At 41.5% G+C, this 22,250-nt stretch overlaps 2 protein-coding genes across 4 annotated transcripts; both read right to left on the reverse strand.

Annotated features, from left to right (window-relative positions):
* Positions 1-278: 278 nt before the first annotated feature.
* On the reverse strand, positions 279-9,938 carry LOC139408722 (V-type proton ATPase 116 kDa subunit a 2-like). 2 transcript variants are annotated; one of them, XM_071152965.1, is made up of 20 exons: positions 9,436-9,938; positions 8,707-8,785; positions 7,775-7,875; positions 7,362-7,499; positions 6,479-6,573; positions 6,246-6,372; positions 6,038-6,120; positions 5,822-5,915; positions 5,319-5,531; positions 5,060-5,210; positions 3,498-3,637; positions 3,230-3,387; positions 2,977-3,067; positions 2,689-2,807; positions 2,354-2,564; positions 2,091-2,210; positions 1,875-1,994; positions 1,669-1,786; positions 1,370-1,541; positions 279-1,135 (listed from the first exon to the last, which is right to left on the reverse strand). In XM_071152965.1, exons 1-20 carry the CDS (start codon positions 9,550-9,552, stop codon positions 1,033-1,035), a joined length of 2,550 nt encoding a protein of 849 aa, XP_071009066.1. In that variant the 5' UTR covers positions 9,553-9,938; the 3' UTR covers positions 279-1,032. The 2 variants fall into 2 exon arrangements, with proteins under 2 accessions (XP_071009066.1, XP_071009067.1); XM_071152966.1 differs by having other exon boundaries at positions 280-1,135; positions 3,230-3,291; positions 9,436-9,883.
* Positions 9,939-11,007: 1,069 nt separating this feature from the next.
* On the reverse strand, positions 11,008-13,413 carry LOC139409975 (NF-kappa-B inhibitor-like protein 1). Of its 2 annotated transcripts, none has more exons than XM_071155392.1 (4): positions 12,777-13,413; positions 12,549-12,661; positions 12,330-12,441; positions 11,008-12,252 (listed from the first exon to the last, which is right to left on the reverse strand). In XM_071155392.1, exons 1-4 carry the CDS (start codon positions 13,048-13,050, stop codon positions 11,675-11,677), a joined length of 1,077 nt encoding a protein of 358 aa, XP_071011493.1. In that variant the 5' UTR covers positions 13,051-13,413; the 3' UTR covers positions 11,008-11,674. The 2 variants fall into 2 exon arrangements, with proteins under 2 accessions (XP_071011493.1, XP_071011492.1); XM_071155391.1 differs by having other exon boundaries at positions 11,008-12,255.
* Positions 13,414-22,250: the final 8,837 nt, after the last annotated feature.

The raw sequence follows: 22,250 nt of genomic DNA on the forward strand, positions 1-22,250 counted from the left end.
AACCTCTGACCCACTGGAATACATTGAATTATAAGTGAAATAATCTGTCTGTAAACAACTGTTGGAAAAATTACTACACAAAGTAGATGTCCTAACCGACTTGCCAAAACTATAGTTTGCTAACAAGAAATGTGTGGAGTGGTTGAAAAACGAGTTTTAATGACTCCAACCTAAGTGCATGTAAACTTCTGACTTCAACTGTAAATATTTAAATCCTGTGAAATTGGTCTTGTCAGCAGTAGCACCTAACATTTCGCATTACAACAGTAAGACTAGTCATCAGTGAAAATGCTGACTTTTATTGTACAATCATTTCTGCATTGTTATTTGAAAAGTGCTCTGTGGCAATGTCGTTTGCAAAAATACATAATTGAGCTGTCATCTTTTATCTTCCCAGGAATGCCACATGGTGTATAATAACAGGAGAAACATCTACAAGTATACAATTCATTATACAGTACTATATGTCCAAAGCTGTCTTCACATGGATAAGCACTGTGAAAAGCTGCGCAATTAGCAGCCGTGGTATTCACATTTGTCATTATCGGTAAGAAATTGTTATGGCACTAGAAATCAGGATATTTGACATGACCTCCTGTCCTTTATGTGTTGCTTCTATAACATGTTTTCTGTACTTTAAGGGATAAATATGAGTTTTAAGTAATAAATTAACAATACAAAAACAATCTTTCCTACAAAAAGCTAATAAAATTGGCTTAATGTGGCCATTACATGAGATGCATCACTTACTCCAGAACAGTACAAAGTGCATATCAACAGACCTAGATGGACAGTTTTGAATCCCACTGAATTCAGGAATTGAGGTTAGCTGATATGGACATATTTATGATGTAAGGCAGTCAATGCAGCCAATAGTGTCAAAAGCCGTATGCTGAAAAACTTTGCTACAAGTCATCCCAGCACTGCTCTGCAGTTTCTCCTCTTCATCAGTGTGCCATCTTGCTCTAACTCATAGCATCCTTCCTGGTACATGTTTTCCTGTTCAAATCCAGTGAATCTGGTTGTCGCTGGTCACAGTAAACCGTCCTGATCAAAGACTGAGGGCAGGGTGGAGAAGTCGAAGGGGGAAAACTTGATACCTGTCCCATGATAGAACTTATTCTGGAACTCCACCCTAGGAAAGGAGAACATTCACATACAGTATGTAAACAACCAGGATGAATGCATGTGTGAACAAATTACTAAGTGAATGATTAAAAGATTCTGAATTATACTGAGTAGGTGACCGCTGGGGAATGAGAGAGCGTGTGAGAGTAGATGAGGGATTATTAACAGAGAGTAATTGATTGGCTGGCTGAATGAGTCAGTCAGTAAGGCATCACGTAGTTTAGAATAAAGACCGACTCACCAGTGCAGCCGGAGGGCATGGAGGAAGGCTGAGAGCCCTTCCATGACCAGCAGGATGGATACAGTGAGCACAGCGAAAAGGCTGAACACTGGTACCAGAAACAGCACCCCCAGTCTGGAGGTCATCCTGAGGCCCAGACGCATCACCATGGCCCACAGTACCTCCGAAAGCTCTGACAAACATATAGATGGACACACAGTAAGAGGAAGATGTCTGGATCAATATCTGAACATAGAGACAGTATTGATAGTAATTGCCCCCTTGTGGCCTTTTAAAGGTGTAGTGAGTCCGATACTTACGAGCATGGGCCAAACTGAGGGCCCAGAGACGTAGGTAAGAGGCTGTGTTGGAGATGCAGCCCAGGCAATACTCTATGGTGTGGATGGCTTGGTGCAGGAATACATCCCCAAAGTCAAACTGAAAGATAAAAAACACATTGATTAGACAGAAACGCAACAGTGATGTACTCAAATGTGTATATGAGATGCACAGTTGTGGTTTCGACCTCCTTAGGCTGGGTCTCTCTGCTGGTCATGAGGTCATCCAATCCCTCTTCCTCATCATCATCGTATGCTGGTGCTTGGGACATATCATCCTCACTCACACGCCGAACTCTCTCATATCCCTAACAGACATTAAACAGACATTAAAATGTGCACATACATTATTTACTGAACACATGGGTAACAAGCTCATACATGACTCTTTCCACCATACTCACCCTGCGCAATCGCAGGCCCTTCCCTCCACGGTGCAGCCAGTAGAGGTAGACTGGTTTTCCTAACAGCAGCACAGGCACAGACAGCAGAGCCACCACCACCAGGAAGACCTGCAGCCCAGTCTGTGGATCAAAATACACACAGTCAAACACAGAGCCACATGGACAGATGGTCAAAAGAGACATTCAGAGATTTAGATACAGATACTGAGAAACCCAGACTCGGGGGGGAAACTCAGAATCATGACCCCATCCCCAACACCCACCTGTCCAGGGTAGAGAGGGGTGTTGTCCTCTCCCTGCATGAGGAACATGTTGATAAAGTGGATGAGGATGCTGGGGGCCAGGCGGGAGTCACGTGCACCGAACGCCAGCCACTTGTAGAGGATCATGAAAACCAGGTAGCCAAAGAGACATAGCAGGAACAGCAACTCAGGGAGGAACAGCAGGTAGATGTTGAAATTATGTTTGAAGTGCCTGGATAAATGGAAGAGAATAGGGAAGGGGAGGAAAGGAAAGGACGGATTTACATTTAGAGAAGCCCTTTCTGAACTTTTCAACTTGTGTGACTACTGGTCAGAACCACCAACTGCTCACTCACAGATGGTTGAAGACACTGAGCACAACCCCAAAGCTCATGTGCACGACCCCTATGATGACAGACATCTTCATCTTGTAGGAGTTCAGGAAGGACAGGCGATTCACTGCCATGTTCCATATCTGTGGGTGTGATACAAAGCATAACATGAACATAACATCAGACAGTGCCAATCTCTGGGATTTGGAAAGGCATGAGAAGGGACATGTGAGAGTGCGTGATTGTGGGTTTGTGTGTTTAGCATCTGAAAGCATTGCTTTGTGTCCATGTGTCGTGTGTATGTATACTCACAGGATCGATGCCAAAGGGGTATGGCCCACTAAAGACACCAGTGACATTGGGATCAAGGGTGAGCAAAGCATTCGTTTGGAGAGTTTCATTCCTGGAATAAGAGGTGAATATGAGTACAATAACCTCAGTCAGCTACAGCTAAATTAAAACGATATGTTCACATCGACAGGTACACTGACCATCTATTCTGTGCATACTGTGCTTGGGAATGTAGTAATATGCATGTTTTTGTGTGTTCGTTTTGATCACTCACGTCCACTGCTGATCTGTGAACATAGCCCTAACACTCCAGCCTGAGCCAAATATGTTGAGTGACTTTGAGAAGCAGTCATTGTAGATCAGCCCCGTGTACACAGAGAAAAGGCCCATCATTAGTATGATATAACGTCCCTCGAAGAACACTGTCCAGATCTGAGGACAACACAGAAACCAAGACCAACATTCATGGCAGTACATCAACATCAAGACAACTACAAAAACACAGTCGAATTTGATAGAATTTACACTTAAAACGCTCTCACCTCATTATCAGAGCGCTTGCGCTTGTGGCTCTTCTCTTTCAACACCATCCACAGGGCAAAGCATGCCATGACCACACCATGACCAAGGTCCCCAAACATGACCGCAAACAGGAAGGGGAATGTAATGATGGTGTAGGGAACTGCCAAGCAGAGATACATTTAACATTTTAGTCATTAAGCAGACACTGTTATCCTGAGGGACTTACAGGAGCAATTAGGGTTAAGGGCCTTGATCAAGGGCACATTGACAGATTTTTCACCTAGTCGGATTGGGGATTCGAACCTGTAACCTTTCAGTTACTGGCCCAATGCTAAAAATGATCAGCATGGACAACTAGCTTTCATTTATTCCTATAACCTGACTAGTCTGCATTACATGTATTGGTCCTCAGGAAACGCAGACAAAAACGATGGGGGATTGGGGGATTTTCATGAAATTTTATCCATACAATAGTCCTTCGGAGAAAGGATTGTTGACATATATTTTACATTTGTATTTAAAAGCCTAAATGAGAAATACTTACTCAAGGTTGGTATATTTATGAGATTTTGGCTTTACCCATGCCTCCTTTAAGACACCATAATGTTTTATCTGTAGATGCTACATAGCAAAAATAAAAAATATAATAATGGCACATTTTTTTATATATTGTTGATCATAATTACCTGTACTGGCATATCAAAGTTCCAGAGTGGGATCTCTGCTAGTTTTTAAATTATGGCCCATTTTATACAGAGAAATTGGCATAAACGACAATGTAACCAATCATAGCCCTCCTTTTACCTTTATCATTGCACACTCTGCAAATCATCAGCTGAGGGCGGCCATTTTGAAACTATTTTCACATTCATTCTGTTGGTACTGCGTACAAATTGGATCATAATGCTAAAAGTAGGAATGATGATCCCACTCTGGAACTTTGATATGCCAGTAGAGTATATTATGTTCAACAATATATTGAATACTTTTCCAAATCAAAATGGGTATATTTTCAATGTTCATGTTTATATCTCTCAATATTAATTAATGTAAAAAAAAAAAGGTTTTGAAATCAAAATACTACTCATATTACAGAGCAAGCGGTAAAGCTTCATATGACACCAATGTTTGCTTTGCAGCACCTACAGATGAAACACTGAATAAATATGCCAACTTCATTAAATAAGATAGATAAAAATATCAAATATATTTCAACAGTGCTTCCTCCAAAGGACACATTAGGTGAATATCCCAAAATCACGGTACAGTATTTTTTTGTCTGGGTTTCATGAGGAATCACTCTAATAGTGCTCACCTGAGCTTGCCTAAATGTTGTGTCTAAAGTGTTCCAAACTAGCCTACCTGTAGGTTTGTCTGTCGACTGCACAGGAGGTTGGTGGCACCCTAATTGTGGAGAACGGGCTTCTGGTAATGGGTGGAGCGGAATCAGTGGAATAGTATCAAATACATCAAACACATGGTTTCCAGGTGGTTGATGCTATTCCATTGATTCCGTTCCAGCCATTACTATGAGCCATCCTTCCCTCAGCAGCCTCCACTGGTGTATTGAATCTGTACTCACCTGGACTAGCCTCCCTGTAGTCTCCAACCCCGTAAGCCTCCACAATACTCTGAAAGCCGGAGGTAAACTTGTTTGTTCTCAAGAGCGTAGGTGGTGTGTCGTTGCTTGGGATTCGGTTTACAAAGGATGGTACAGTGGCATCACCTTTTCTCTGAAAAGGGAAAATAGCATTTATTACATTTATACACACTACTGCCAGATTTGACAAAACAAACTACTGTATCTGTAGGACTATGGTATCCTCAACAGCCTCACTCACCGAGCCTTCCTCCAACGCACCCCGCAGGTTGGTCAGGTCATTGACAGGGCACCACACCTCAGCTATGAGACACTTGTTGGTGACGTCAAAGCTACTCAGGTTGAGGATGTGGTAGATGGCCTTCATCTTCTTCACTTGCACTACCCAGGTGAAGGCTGACTCTGAGGCCTTCTGCAGCCCCTGCCTCAGGTACTCCTCAGTGCGGTGGAGCACCTAGTGGTGCCAGGGGACAGTTAAAGATTTGACATGTTCAAGTATTTGCATAAGGTCTTATAACTAGTGTATATGCAAATGTGGAACATGGAGAGATGTCATCCAAGTATTATCTAGCCAACATCTATCATACATTGTTTGGGCCGTGCCTTTATAACATGACATACAAATAGACAGACAGACAGACAGACATACAGGCAGACAGACAGACAGACAGACAGACAGACAGACAGACAGACAGACAGACAGACAGACAGACATATGGGTAATGCCCTGTCAATTGCCCGCACATTGTTCAAGTCCAGGATGCGTGTCCTTAGGCTGTCCATTACATCTGCCCTCTCCTCGTCATTCTCAGGGTGGGGGTAAAGGTGACAGTGGTAACTGGAAGAAAAGGATACAAAAATATCACTGATACATATCAATGAGAGACACAGGCCTTAGAGATTAAGAAGTGTGCATGCAATGGATGATTTTGTGTTTTGTGCTGGCAAAAGCATAGATACCAATCGCAGATCTTTTGGACCTTCTGTCCAATCTGGTCTCCCCAGAATGAGATAAGGAACACAACATTTTTGCTGATCTCACCCTGTAAGGTACACACACAATACATATTATATGTGTATATATATATGTGTCTTATTCCCCCCCAAAAAATGACATGACGGTAGACATAGATTTCTGAAATCCGTATTGCTTTCTATTTCTACTCACCGTGTCCAGGTCAGCAAGGCTCTCGCCCAGCTCTGCATAGCTGAGGATAGTGTAGCCCTTACACACCCTCCACAACATGCGCTCAAATGCCTCCACCTTCACCCGGTGGATTAGGCCTGACACAAACCTACAGCCAAGAGGAAGACTTTACCACTCAGGACTCACCACTTACTCAAACTGACACTCAGTGACACATTATGTTTCTATTATACATGTTTGTCTGTGAAACTCACCCCAGCTTGGCTCCCAGTCTCTGCATACCAGTGCAGCCTCCAGAGTCTGACTCAATGGATTGGAACTCTTCATACTGGGGGCCAAGGGCCTCATGCTGCATACAAGGAAAGGCCAGGTTTGCATGATCAACCCACAAATACCAGTACCCTTTGATTTGAAAAAAAAGGGTAAGTCTTAAAGTTGTACTTAAGTCGTTTATAAACTGTGAATTATTAGTTTATAGACCTTTTGTAAATCTGTAATAGCAAAGATATTACGTAATGGTTGAAATTCATTGCTACACCTATTGTCAAGTGTAGCCTATTACAGGGATCATCAACTAGATTCAGCCGCGAGCCAATTCTTTGTTCAGCGGATGGTCGGGGTACCGGAACATAATGACAAATGATTTGTAGACTGCAATTTGACCGCAAGAAGCCCGAACAGATATAATATGTGACTAAAACATAATAATTGTGAACCTTGCTTACATTTGTATACAATCACGTGTCTATTATGCGCCGGAATACTTGGGAACAGATTTACAAAATGAAAATCACTTGGAGACGATTTCCTGGTGTTTTTACAGTCTTTTATGTCCAACATTGAAAATTCCACCAACATTAAAAAAATGTAATTCTCAGAAAACTTGGAGGGCGAAAGTCAGGTGACACTCATGTGTGGTGATGAGGATATTCAACGCATGAAGAGAGGACAGAAAGACCCAATATATGGTGTCACAGTCAACTGACAGTTGTGTCTGGGAGGGCAATCGAGCAAAGGGTGAGTATGATAAGTGTATGTGTCACTTAAATGGCATTAGGCAGTTATGAGGTGAGGTTATGTGATAGTAATGTGCATGGTGGGAGTCATAGTTGCGTAAATAGACATGATGGCACTAACCCGGGAGCGGCTGTGTACAAAGGTGTGTGTGATCCTCAGCATGTGCGTGTACTCGGTCAGCTCCAGAAGATTCCGCTGCAGCTTCTCTTTGTTCCTGGCCACCTCGCTAAGCTCCACCTCCAGCCTTTGGAGCTGCTCCTGGGGGACCACAGCAGACAGACCACATACGGTCAACACCCCTTAACCACAGCAGACAGGCCACACACGGTCAACACCCCTTAACCACAGCAGACAGACCACACACGTTCAACACCCCTTGACCACAGCAATCATATGGGAATTAGTTCCCCATAACCATTAATAACACACAATCAATACCCTAAACCAAACATTTACCAACTCAGCAATTCATCCACAGTGAACATCAACCACAGCACTCGTTCGTTACATGACAAACAGAATCTCAGACCTACCATGATTTCAAGGACATGTTTGGGGGGAGGTGCGACTGGACAGATTTCATCATCTTCTGGCACAGCAATATTTGCCTTTTGAATCTCCCTCAAAAGGTACCCTGTACAAAGAAAACAAGAATATATTTATTTATTTATTGTTTAATCTGATAAACAAATACTGACTGAGCACAAAAAAACACAATCATCATGGGGATCTGTTGAAACATCCAGAGTATTTACAGTTATAAAATCCAGACACGTTTGATCAAAACATAAAGAAGTCTTGCTAAAATTATCTGTAGAAGAACAACTGAGATCTATATCTAGCACAAAGACAGTCTTTCACAGTGGAATGTCTTGTAATACAATCCCACTGCTTTGCTGTTACCAAAAGCAATATGTAATTCTCTGTAGAGGTAACCAGAGCTTCATCAAACCCCACCAGTAAATCAAAGGTACAGATGTAGGATCTTAATTTGATCCCTCTTTTATTGTTGAGCATTTTCCTATACTGCAGGGAAGGCAAACTTGTAGTGTATTTTAGCTTTAAAAAGACTTCTAAAGATTGGAATTTCCACTTTGAAATGTCAGACTTGATTTGCCCTAATAAAAAATGTATCAACCCCTACAAAAATGTACATTCATTATAATACACATAATAATTCCCAGGATTATTATGGGGCAGCAGGTAGCCTGGTGGTTAGAGCGTTGGACTAATAACCAAAAGGTTGCAAGTTCAAATCCCAGAGCTGACAAGGTAAAAATCTGCTGTTCTGCCCCTGAACAAGACAGATAACCCACTGCCATTGAAAATAAGAACTGACTTGCCTAGTTAAATAAAGGTCAACTAAAAAATTATGCAGGATTATTTTCCAAACTGGCTCAAATTAGGATTCTACATTTGTATGGGAGTAGTGGTCTTGGTCTAGAGTCCATCTCATTGACCTCACCCAGAATTCTCTCCATCTCTTCACATCTCTTGATTTCGCTGACGAAGCGTCGCTGGAACAAGTTGACACTGGGGTTGATCTGAAACCAGAGGAGCACAGTGGTCAGTGACTTTGCCAGTGGCCCAATGCTCACATCCTGGAGTTCATGAAATAGATTCCTTTCCAGTAGATGTTTTTGGGCAGAATGTATCATTTAAATATCAAGATTTCATTTTGAAAGGTCCAAATCCATTTGCTTTTGAAATCTAGGTCAGGTCACAACAACAAAATGAAACAAACCCAGTGAGCAAGGTGCCTGGGTAACAGGTTTTTGGAGCCCCAGAATTATATAGACAAACAGACCATATGCAGTTGCATAGAGACCTCCATCATGACTACCAGACAATCACAGAATAGGGGGATATGTGATCAGATAAGGCTTTTATTGATTTGCTTAATCCGTTATATATTATATATTTTTTACAAATAATTGATCCACGAGTAGCACATTAACTGGACTGATAGACACACTTAGGCATAACCCTGGGTGCACTGGTAGTCCGATGCAGACAGACAGACAGACAGACACACACACACACACACACACACAAAGAACAGTTTTGGTCCAGACATATAATTGACAACTGACAGACACTGGGTAGGCCTAACTAACTGATATACACTATGCTTCTATTATTGCATTGCAAGTCTCCACATTGGCTCGACAGACAAGTGGAATAGCCTACTTACATCTCGAAACTCGACCAGACCCATTTCTCCAAGCTCACTTATGCAATCGTATGCTGAACCGGACTGAAGAAATAACTGCGCCAAGCACATCTCTTCACTTCGGAACACCGACCCCATCTTATCTGCCACCGGCACCTTGCTGACGAAATCTCCTCCGGCCTATTAATTCACTCTACGACAACTGTAGCAGTAGTTGGGCCAATAAATCATACCAACGCGAAATCACAACTCTGCCGGTGTCTATAATGCCAAGCTTCGCAATACCGTTTCCGAAAATTAATATATTGTATCGAGTATGAGCTCTCAATATGGCAAAATTACTCTGCCTATTAACGGGTTAGTTATGTTATCGATAATAACGCTCGAGCTCTTACACTAGATCATTAGGTCCCCAAAATTGTAAGAAAACAAACAATACACCCTCACCCTTCTATCGCTTCGCACATATTTTATCGAGCGTGTCAGATAATACGCGTCATCCTGTGTCGCTATCACAAAGAGTCAACTCTATCCCCGTCGCAATGCTATGTGTAAGATTGCTCATTACGCAAAATAGAAAAGAAAAATATATTTAAGTCATGCCAGCAGACAATATGCAAAATTGTACGTAAAAAGTACAAGTTAAAATGTGGGTAAGTATAAATAAAATAATTTTCTTTAATCGCAGTATGTTGGATGCCGATATAGTCTGAGCGTGCCTGCAGGTTGCCAGATATTTATATTTTAGTCCTCAAATTGAATTTTGACACCCGAGAATACGTCGCTATTATCAAAAGTGTATAAAGGTAGGGTATGGCCTACACCCACCGTCTGTCTATACACTCAAATAATAATACACTTTGATAGCGAAATTACCAATAAGAAAATAACACATTATTTTCAATAAAGCCTATGACTTATAGGCTATGAGCCCTTGTGGCAATATATAAATAAACACACAGCCATTAGGCCGTAGTACAGTCAATGTATGTTCCTATAACATTTCCAAAAACACAGAATTGTAGGTGAAATCATATTTGAATGTGCATTTTTTCTCCTAATTTATATGGAGGGCGAATTGCCTTACAGCTATTATTTAGTTTGGGGATTTGTACCAAATCTGGCAACTAGAGCATCCTTTTATTTATTCAGTTCCATCATTCAAATTAGGGTGAACCATCTGCCCTTTCTTTGTGTGTAGGCCTGTATAAGGATTGTAGGTGGTGGTAGGTTAATAAATGCTGTCCAATCGTTTCTCTTTTTAAATCAAGTCAAGTGTCAAACTGTTTACTTACTGTGATCTTTTTTCTTTTGACATTTTCTTACCCACTTTGATCTCATCAGCACTCTGACTTAGTCGAGTGTATTGTGCAGTTTGTGTCATCATGGTCCTTTTGATCCCCTTCCCAATCCTTAACCCAAATAGCTTCAGATTCTTTTCAGTTAGGTAACATGCTGAACTTGTGTGAATAAGGCAGGCCGGGTTCCTGACAACATCATAATAACAAGTGTCTTTTCTTTTGACCTTTCTCCTTGTTTATGCAGGGTTACCATGACATTATCAAAATTATGAATGATGCTACTAACACTTACTAATGTAAACCATTAGAATTTAATGCGTAAGTGTTCACTAAATATTGGTATTGGATTTTATCTTACATATTTGATAAATCATTTTGTCTATACACAGGCTTTGTTTCAACATTTGTGTATACAAATATTCTCAGTTCCGACAGCTTAAAAATCAGTAACATAACATGAAGATTGATGTCCAGTGTCCATCAATGATCCCTAACCAACTTGGCAGAACCTTTGCCAATAATGGATAAATGTTGCACCCCTAAGAGGTGTGCATAAAGATTCATGGCGGTTTGCTGCCAAATGTGCTTCCTCCAAGTATTGATTCAAGCAACACTTATGCGATCAAGATATCACAGGTTATTTATTTTTAATTAATTTGAAAAATGTAACAAGGCAAACACCTATTCCCTCTAGCAACATCATCTCTTACATCAGTGAAGTACACAACACAACACTGTGAAATATGGCATTCACTCAACACTTTGGCATGGTGACAAGAATAAGAAGCATAGCCAAGTTTATCCAAGAAATTAGGTGCTTCAAGTGGAAATTAGTTTTGACAGATCAAAATGACTGACCACCACTGCAAACATAACCCCTGCCCTGCATGTACAGGACCGTGAGTGGCTAAACGACAGACTGTTCAACATCTCATAAGGTCCTTTCCAGTCTGACATTGTCACCTGAGGCTCTGAGCCAGTCTATTGAGCTCCTGTGAGAGAGCAGTGACAGTTTCCAGGATCCTCTGCTTGTCTCCCTCCTCCAGCCGGGTCCCACAGCGCTGGGCAAACCTATCTGGGTGCCAAACGGTCTGCTGGCGCCTGAGGAGTTTACGGAACACTGGCATGTCTTTCCTATCTGCACCATGCAGCATCACCTCCACCATCTCCTCCACTGAGCCCTTTGGTGCCGGCCAGGGGATGTCCCGATAACTCAGTTTTGTTGTGGCCGCTGCTGCAGTGTCCGTGTTGAAGGTATCTGCACATCGCTCCTCGTAGCGCCGCTTCTTCCCCTGGCGCGTTTCCTCCTCTTTCCGTGCGGCACGCGCCAGGTACTCTTCATGCTCCCTCTGTAGCCTCTCATGCAGCTCTCTGTTAGCCCGATCCTCCTCATCCGCCTCTTTCTTCCTCTTCCCATGAAAACCTGAGGATGCCAGTCTTTGAGCCTCTGCATGCTGTTTAGTGACATACTCCTGTCTAATTCTATCTGCCCAGTCTTGAAAGTCCTCCTCATCGGTATCTTCCGCAAATAAATCATCTGCTGAAGAAAAAAAAAGAAAAAAATATGACGATGTACAATTATTTAAATCAAATTATTCAAGAGTGAAATATTACCATCATATTGTCCAAATGTTTCAAAAAACTCATCCTGGCATTCCCCAAAGAGCTTCTCTTGCCACTCTTTCTCAGCGTCTGTCGCTTTTGAAGACTTTTCCCTAGGTGCAGTCTTTGGGAGAAAAGAAACAGTTCTCAAGGATGTACACACCATACAATCATGTCCTAGCTCTCTCCTAAAACACATATTACACATGCATACGGCAGAGACATTCATACCTTCTCAAATTTCATCCATTGCAGCAGGTCCCGAGGTGTAATTCCTGCATTATTTGGTGCAACCATGGCATCTGGGCAACTCTTTTGAAGGGGCAAGACGAGGTCATCATAAACTACATAATAATAAAAAATAAGGTTAGAATACATCTTTTTTTAAAATAAGGTTAGAAGGCATGTTATTATCCTAGCTGCTTCTTTTTGTTGTTAGTAATACTGGCAGACCTTCACCTCTTTTGCCATGTTTCAGAGCCTTGTTAGCAGCAATGTGTAGGGGCGTGTCCCCTTTCTTGTCTTTCTGAAGGATGTTGGCTCCATACTTCAACAAAAGCCGAAGGATGGCGTCATCACGGAGCGAGCAGGCCAGGTGCAGGGGAGTCCTGCGCTTTTTACCCTGGGAGAAGTTGACGTCGAGGTCGGAGTGTTTCCGGAAGTAGGACTTCAGCTTCATTAAACTGCCATCTTCCACGTATCTTATCATCTTTTTCTGTTTACGAGTCGCCATGATCTCCCTCCGTATGGAGACTTACTCTAATTCTAATTTACTTCAACAAAGATTTAACAGCTGTAACAATACATATCTAGCAGCTTCCAAAGTTAGTTAACCAACAACAATCAATAACGTTAGCTAACGTTATAGGTTGTCATAAAATAGCACAACGGGTGGCGTAATCCTATCACCCGTCTTCGGTGCATACTAAAATGCTTTTGTCAGTTGATCAAGACAATTTCAATGTTTCGCAAACCCCATTAGTTAGCTAGCTTGTCGATTAGCTGATGTAACCTCGACCAAATTTGCGGAAACACGGACAAATAACAATGTAACACCGACGTCAATATGTTGTCCTGTCGTTAAATTCCCCTGTATATTTATTCGGAGTCTTCTAGTTCCGGTTGGGTTGTAATTCCGAATTCAATCACTAAGTGGCAGTATACTGCTGTAGTATACATGGCTTTGACTTGCAATGCAGTTCATTTAAATCTTAAACCCTTGCATTTATTTCTCGTGTTAAAAGTTTAAACCATTCTTTCACCGAGTAAATAATGATAAAGCTAATGTCTGATTTTATCGTAAGTGATCATACTTTTCTAGGTAGACAGAGTATAAGGAGAAGCAGGGGGTAGAGTAGGTGACCCTACTCGAGGTGCTGGTTTAGCAATGTGAATCATAGAAACATTGATTGATAATTTGTAGGAACTATACATCTAATCTAAAAATTACATAAAACAATATTACTATGGGATATGTTGCTATGGAGGTAAAGTTTGTTGAGAACGTGTGTTTTTTACTTTTAAATTGTAGGTTCCCTTACAAAAAAGTCCCACAAGATTTTCAGGGCCATTTTCCTGTAGGACAACCTGCAGGATCCCTTCCTCATCCTTCATAGAGATTTTACTGTAGGACAATACACAGTTTCAAAAGAATGGACAGAAAGCACAGGAAACCAGATTGCATGACAATGTTATTATTCAATGCCCCAACAAAGGATGAGTTTTATTGTCCATTTCATAAAAGATGATTCCTTGGAGAATCACCTGCATGGCTGTCCAGTGCTGCTGCCTGTGTTAGTCAGTCTCACTGTTGTTCATAGGCTTGGTCTTAACTGGGGAGGAGATTAAAGAGATTAGATGGGCGTTCACACGGCAGAAACTGTATGTGTGCGTGTGTGTTACATGAGGAACAGTGACAAAGGAAATAACAAGTAACGGTTAGGTCATACTTACCAGAATCGTACTTACTATCATAAATCGTACTCAATGAAAAGGGTCGTACTTGGAACAGAAACAAATTTGATCGTTATTAAACATGGTTATTAAGGCCAAATAGGCGATATTACTAATAGACTGTCAACTCAGTCACATAGGTAAGGATTAGCCTATGTAATTTAATAGGCCTACTATTAAACATGTTACAAAATAACACTAAAGACATAACTTCCTTTTTACTTTTATTAAATATTGATATTCTCTTGTCTCTCTTATGCTGAAAGAAAAAAAGCACAACTCTTTGGTCCAAACCAGGCAAATGGCATCATTGAAGTGACAACACTACAAAGCTCAGGTGTTGTGGAGCCTTCCACACAAGGCTTCTTCCTTTCCAGATGAAAAAGTAAAAAAGCTGATCCCTGAGAAAAGTAGGAAGCAAAGCAAGGAGGTGTGTTATTATAACTGAATGAAAGGGTCATTTAGGGAAACGGAAGCATTTTTGTCTGAAAAACACAGAAGAAAAATGTATATTAACACGCCACACACCTATACATTGACAATAAACTATGTAAACCTATACCTAATGTGAAGTTTATGCTCATCTTTCACCGTTTCCCTCAGTGCTGCCCAAATAAAATACAAGCGTGTCGGTCGCATACACATATTTATCAGATGTTATTGCAGGTATAGCGAAATGCATGTGTTCCTAGCACCAACAGTGCAGTGATATCTAAAAATACACAACAATACAGAAAAGTAAAATAAAGGAATTAAGAAATATAGAAATCTTAGGATGAGCAATGTCAGAGTCCGGAGTATAAATATAGATGTTTTTTTAATCCTGTATTTAACTAGGGAAGTCAGTTAAGAACAAATTCTTATTTACAATGACGGCCTACCCGGTCAAACCCGGACGACGCTGGGCCAATTGTGTGCCACCCTATGTGACTCCCAATCACAGCAGGTTGTGATACAGCCTGGAATCAACCCAGGGTCTGTAGTGATGCCTTTTGCACTGAGATGCAGTGCCTTAGACCGCTGCAACACTCGGTAGCTTAATATACAATATACACCGTATATACAAAAGTATGTGGACACACATTCAAATGAGTGGATTCAACTATTTCAGTCACAACCGTTGCTGACAGGTGTATAAAATCGAGCACACAGCCGTGCAATCTCCATAGATAAACATTGGCTGTTTAATGGCCTTCTGAAGAGCCCAGTGACTTTCAACGTGTCACTATCATATGCAACCTTTTCAACAACTCAGTTCGTCATTTTCTGCCCTACTAGAACTTCCCCGGTCAACTAAATGTGCTGTTATTGTGAAGTGGAAACGTCTAGGAGAAACAACGGCTCAGCCACGAAGTGGTACACCACAGAAGATCACAGAACAGGACCGCAGAGTACTGAAGCTCGTAGCGCAAAAAAAAAAGCACAATAACTGTTCATCTGGAGCTTCATGAAATGGGTTTCCATGGTCGAGCAGCCATGCACAATGTCAAGTGTTGGCTGGAGTGGTATAAACCTCGTTGGCATTGGATTTTGGAGCAGTGGAAACGCGTTCTCTGGAGTGATGAAACACGCTTCACCATCTTGCAGTCCGACAAGCGAATCTGGGTTTAACGGATGCCAGGAGAACGAAACTTGCCCCAATGCATGGTGTCAACTGTAAAGTTTGGTGGTGGGGGAATAATGGTCTAGGCCCCATAGTTCCATTGAAGGGAAATCTTAACACTACAGTATACAATGACATTCTAAACAATTATGTGCTTCCAACTTTGTAGCAACAGTTTGGGGAAGGCCCTTTCCGGTTTCAGCATGACAATGACCCCGTGCACAAAGCGAGGTCCATACAGAAATGTTATTTCGAGATCGGTGTTGAAGATCTTGACTGGCCTGCACAGAGCCCTGACCTCAAGTCCATCAAACACCTTTGGGATGAATTGGATGTTCCGATGTTCCAACTTTTAGCGGAAAGCCTTCCCAGAAGAGTGGAGGCTGTTTTGCAGCAAAGGGAGGACCCACTCAATATTAATGCCTATGATTTTGGAATGAGATGTTCGACAAGCTGGTGTCCACATACTTTTGGTCAAGTAGTGTATATACAGTTGAAGTTTACATACACTTAGGTTGGAATCATTAAAACTCGATTTTCAACCACTCCACAAATTTCATGTGAACAAACTATAGTTTTGGCAAGTTGGTTAGGACATCTACTTTGTGCATGACACAAGTAATTTTTCCAACAATTGTTTACAGATTATTTCACTTATAATTCACTGTATCACAATTCCAGTGGGTCAGAAGTTAACATACACTAGGTTGACTGTGCCTTTAAACAGCTTGGAAAATTCCAGAAAATTATGTCATAGCTTTAGAAGCTTCTGATAGACTAATTGACATGATTTGAGTCAATTGGAGGTGTACCTGTGGATGTATTTCAAGGCCTACCGTCAAACTCACTGCCTCTTTGCTTGACATCATGGGAAAATCCAAAGAAATCAGCAAACACCTTAGAAAAAAAATTGTATACGTCCACAAGTCTGGTTCATCCTTGGGAGCAATTTCCAAACGCCTGAAGGTACCATGTTCATCTGTACAAACAATAGTACGCAAGTATAAACACCATGGGACCACGCAGCCGTCATACCGCTCAGCAAGGAGACGCATTCTGTCTCCTAGAGATGAACGTACTTTGGTGCGAAAAGTGAAAATCAATCCCAGAACAACAGCAAAGGACCTTGTGAAGATGCTGGAGGAAACAGGTACAAAAGTATCTATATCCACAGTAAAATGAGTCCTATATCGACATAACCTGAAAGGTCGCTCAGCAAGGAAGAAGCCACTGCTCCAAAACAGCCATAAAAAAGCAAGACTACGGTTTGCAACTGCACTTGTATGTCAACTTCTGACCCACTGGGAATGTGATGAAAGAAATAAAAGCTGAAATAAATCATTCTCTCTACTATTATTCTGACATTTCACATTATTCAAATAATGTGGTGATCCTAACTGACCTTAAAACCTCTCTCAGGGAAAATGTAGAGCGCCAAATTCAAATAAATTACTACAGAAATCAAACTTTCATTAAATCACACATTCAAGATAGAAAATTAAAGCTACACTTGTTGTGAATCCAGCCAACATGTCAGATTTCAAAAAGGCTTTTCAGCGAAAGCAAACGATGCTATTATCTGAGGATAGCACCTTCGTAAACAAAGAGAGAAAAGCATATTTCAACCCTGCAGGCACAACACAAAACGCAGAAATAAAAATATAATTAATGCCTTACCTTTGACGAGCTTCTTTTGTTGGCACTCCAATGTGTCCCATAAACATCACAAAGGGTCCTTTTGTTCGATTAATTCTGTCGATATATATCCAAAAAATCAATTTATTTGGCGCGTTTCATCCAGAAAAACACCTGTTCCAACTTGCGCAACTGACTACAAAATATCTCAAAAGTTACCTGTAAACTTTGCCAAAACATTTCAAACTACTTTTGTAATACAACTTTAGGTATTTTTTTATGTAAATAATCGATACAATTGAAGACAGGATGATCTGTGTTCAATACAGGTGGAAAACAAACCTTAGCCAGCTTTCTGGTCACGCGCCTCTATCTAACAGTACACTACAAGTTACCCTCGTTCAAGATGGCCGTACTTCTTCATTACACAAAGGAAAAACCACAACCAATTTCAAAAGACTGGTGACATCCAGTGGAAGCGGTAGGAACTGCAAGAAGGTCCCTTAGAAATCTGGATTCCCAATGAAAAAATCATTGAAAAGAGAGTGACCTCAACAACAAAAAAATCTGAATGGTTTGTCCTCGGGGTTTCGCCTGCTAAATAAGTTATGTTATACTCACAGACATGATTCAAACAGTTTTAGAAACTTCAGAGTGTTTTCTATCCAAATCTACTAATACTATGCATATCTTATCTTCTGGGGATGAGTAGCAGGCAGTTGAATTTGGGCATGCATTTCATCCGGATGTGAAAATACTGCCCCCTGTCACCAAGAAGTTAAGATAATTTTTACTGCCATTAAATGTCAGGAATTGTGAAAAACTGAGTTTAAATGTATTTGGCCAAGGTCTATGTAAACATCCGACTTCAACTGTATATTTGGAAACTTGTTTTGTGCAGTTTCTACAAATCCAAATCTGATCAAAGTAAAACATTTTATGAGTTACTAAAGGGGTTTTAGTGGAAATTTCCCTCACCAATTATCAGTTTGACCTTTCCCTCATCAAGGACCGGGTTTCCTGAAGTCCCTTTATTGGTATTTCCAATTTTCCAATTTTCCAGATAATCCATGAGAAGCAATCGCCTCCCTCCCAATCCCAGCCACAGCCAGGTCTTTCACATGGCTGTGCTGGAGGTGCCACCTCTACTGCAGGCCTGTAGTGTGGCATTACTTATGCCCAAAGGGGTCATCCCCTCTGCTGATGGTCTTGGCTGTATAAATGTTAACATAATCATACACTAACATCTTAGCACTGTTCAACGTTAAAACATGACAAAGAATATCAAACAATGTAATAGTGAACATGGGTGCAACTGGTGCTATCATAAAGGAGAAGGGGTAGAAAAGGTCAATGGGTTCACTAGAGTGTATCCTACTGTTTAGAATGAGCCAGAGCCACGCACAGACACCAAACAGTGCAGAGAGGTTGCCTTGGTGGTAGAGTCAGGGAACATCATACATGGTGTTAAGGGCCCATCTCCTTTAGTGTTCCTTACCATTTACAGCGGGATTGCAGGGTTTGCTTTTGATTGCATGCACGGCATCTTCCACGGCATATGTCATCAAATGACAACACTGTGGTTTGAGTCCAAATATCACCCTGAGTCCTGGTACATTGGAAGAGAAGTAGAGCGCATAATCAAAATATTGCTTGCCATAAAACCACCTGTAAATGAGACAAGACCACCACGCTGAATTCATTTACTCAAATATTGGAAAGCCACAGAGTTCCGACACTTCTTGCTTCTCTATAGCCTCCCCTGTTTAAATGGTATTTTACCCAGGCAGTGCTTACAACATTTGCTGCTACTGGTGCAGTGTACAGTACAGTATCTATTGTCTACTGAAAGACACGGTTACCTCTCATGACATTGATATGGCTGAGATGTTCCTTTGAAAATATGTTATTAGGTTTGAACAATTGTATGGGAAATGTCAAGTCAGCTACAATGTCACCATACTTTTGCATGCACCTACATCTGTCCGAAACTGCGGACCTTTGTGGGCTCAAAGTGCATTCATCTTTGAAAGTAGTAATGTGAGACTTGGTACCCGGCCAAATAGTGGAAATGTTCAGTCTCTACCAACACATCCCAAGACTACTCCCTATTACATTCACCACAGAATCAAACCAAGCTAGCAAAAGGTTTATTGAAGAAATATTAAGGGGCTACAAACTCGCCAACAAATGTGAAAAAAATAATTGTATTTTTACTAGGGTATCCTGTTGCACAGAACCCTACATCAAGGGAGGCTTTTCTCCTTGAAGAATCAGACGTTACTTACAAAAAAAACATGTACATTTCATCATAGAGCGATCGTTAATGGGAATCACATTTATTCCAAAACAGCAAGTACCTTATCGAAACTAGTAAACCATGTAGTGGTCACCCAACATGGGTCAGTGGGGATGGTCAGGTATTTTGTTGACGTAGGGAGTGAAGTGGGCTACCCAGTGATGACAACAAGATGCACAATAAGAGACTAAGAGACAGGAGGCACAGTCCTCTTGGATACTTAAAGAGATTGGCAATTCAAAGTAGGTTAAATTAATCAAATGCACAGACATATGTACCACCTGTGTTTACCTGAAAGACATCCAAGGTGTACAAGGGAACCCAACAAGTGGGAGGTAGACTGAGAAAGGGTGGAAGCGCTAAACTTAACTATTTATTTATTTGTTATAAAAATGTATACAACTTTTTACATTGTATTTATACATTCAGAGTATGTATGAATAAAGGTGTTTCTGGCTTACTGGTGCTCTTTCATGCCATCCCTAGGAGGGGGTTGAGTTACTTGAGTGGGTTGAGTCACTGATGTGATCTTCCTGTCTGGGTTGGCGCCCCCCTTGGGTTGTGCCGTGGCGGAGATCGTTGTGGGCTATACTCGGCATTGTCTCAGGATGGTAAGTTGGTGGTTGAAGATATCCCTTTAGTGGTGTGGGGGCTGTGCTTTGGCAAAGTGGGTGGGGTTATATCCTTCCTGTTTGGCCCTGTCCGGGTGTATCATCGGATGGGGCCACAGTGTCTCCTGACCCCTCCTGTCTCAGCCTCCAGTATTTATGCTGCAGTAGTTTATGTGTCGGGGGGCTAGGGTCAGTTTGTTATATCTGGAGTACTTCTCCTGTCTTATCCGGTGTCCTGTGTGAATTTAAGTATGCTCTCTATAATTCTATCTTTCTCTCTTTCTTTCTCTCTCTCGGAGGACCTGAGCCCTAGGACCAGGCCTCAGGATTACCTGGCATGATGACTCCTTGCTGTCCCCAGTCCACCTGGCCGTGCTGCTGCTCCAGTTTCAACTGTTCTGCCTGCGGTTATGGAATCCTGACCTGTTCACTGGACGTGCTACCTGTCCCATACCTATTATCTGACCATGCTGGTCATTTATGTACATTTGAACATCTTGGCTATGTTCTGTTATAATCTCCACCCGGCACAGCCAGAAGAGGACTGGCCACCCCTCATAGCCTGGTTCCTCTCTAGGTTTCTTCCTAGGTTTTGGCCTTTCTAGGGAGTTTTTCCTAGCCAACGTGCTTCAACACCTGCATTGCTTGCTGTTTGGGGTTTTAGGCTAGATTTCTGTACAGCACTTTGAGATATCAGCTGATGTTCGAAGGGCTATATAAATAACTGGCAACATGATATATACAGTGCCTTGCGAAAGTATTCGGCCCCCTTGAACTTTGCGACCTTTTGCCACATTTCAGGCTTCAAACATAAAGATATAAAACTGTATTTTTTTGTGAAGAATCAACAACAAGTGGGACACAATCATGAAGTGGAACGACATTTATTGGATATTTCAAACTTTTTTAACAAATCAAAAACTGAAAAATTGGGCGTGCAAAATTATTCAGCCCCCTTAAGTTAATACTTTGTAGCGCCACCTTTTGCTGCGATTACAGCTGTAAGTCGCTTGGGGTATGTCTCTATTAGTTTTGCACATCGAGAGACTGAATTTTTTTCCCATTCCTCCTTGCAAAACAGCTCGAGCTCAGTGAGGTTGGATGGAGAGCATTTGTGAACAGCAGTTTTCAGTTCTTTCCACAGATTCTCGATTGGATTCAGGTCTGGACTTTGACGTGGCCATTCTAACACCTGGATATGTTTATTTTTGAACCATTCCATTGTAGATTTTGCTTTATGTTTTGGATCATTGTCTTGTTGGAAGACAAATCTCCGTCCCAGTCTCAGGTCTTTTGCAGACTCCATCAGGTTTTCTTCCAGAATGGTCCTGTATTTGGCTCCATCCATCTTCCCATCAATTTTAACCATCTTCCCTGTCCCTGCTGAAGAAAAGCAGGCCCAAACCATGATGCTGCCACCACCATGTTTGACAGTGGGGATGGTGTGTTCATGGTGATGAGCTGTGTTGCTTTTACGCCAAACATAACGTTTTGCATTGTTGCCAAAAAGTTCAATTTTGGTTTCATCTGACCAGAGCACCTTCTTCCACATGTTTGGTGTGTCTCCCAGGTGGCTTGTGGCAAACTTTAAACAACACTTTTAATGGATATATTTAAGAAATGGCTTTCTTCTTGCCACTCTTCCATAAAGGCCAGATTTGTGCAATATACGACTGATTGTTGTCCTATGGACAGAGTCTCCCACCTCAGCTGTAGATCTCTGCAGTTCATCCAGAGTGATCATGGGCCTCTTGGCTGCATCTCTGATCAGTCTTCTCCTTGTATGAGCTGAAAGTTTAGAGGGACGGCCAGGTCTTGGTAGATTTGCAGTG

This window comes from Oncorhynchus clarkii, chromosome 5 (genome assembly GCF_045791955.1).
Source record: "Oncorhynchus clarkii lewisi isolate Uvic-CL-2024 chromosome 5, UVic_Ocla_1.0, whole genome shotgun sequence".
NCBI lineage: Eukaryota > Metazoa > Chordata > Actinopteri > Salmoniformes > Salmonidae > Oncorhynchus > Oncorhynchus clarkii.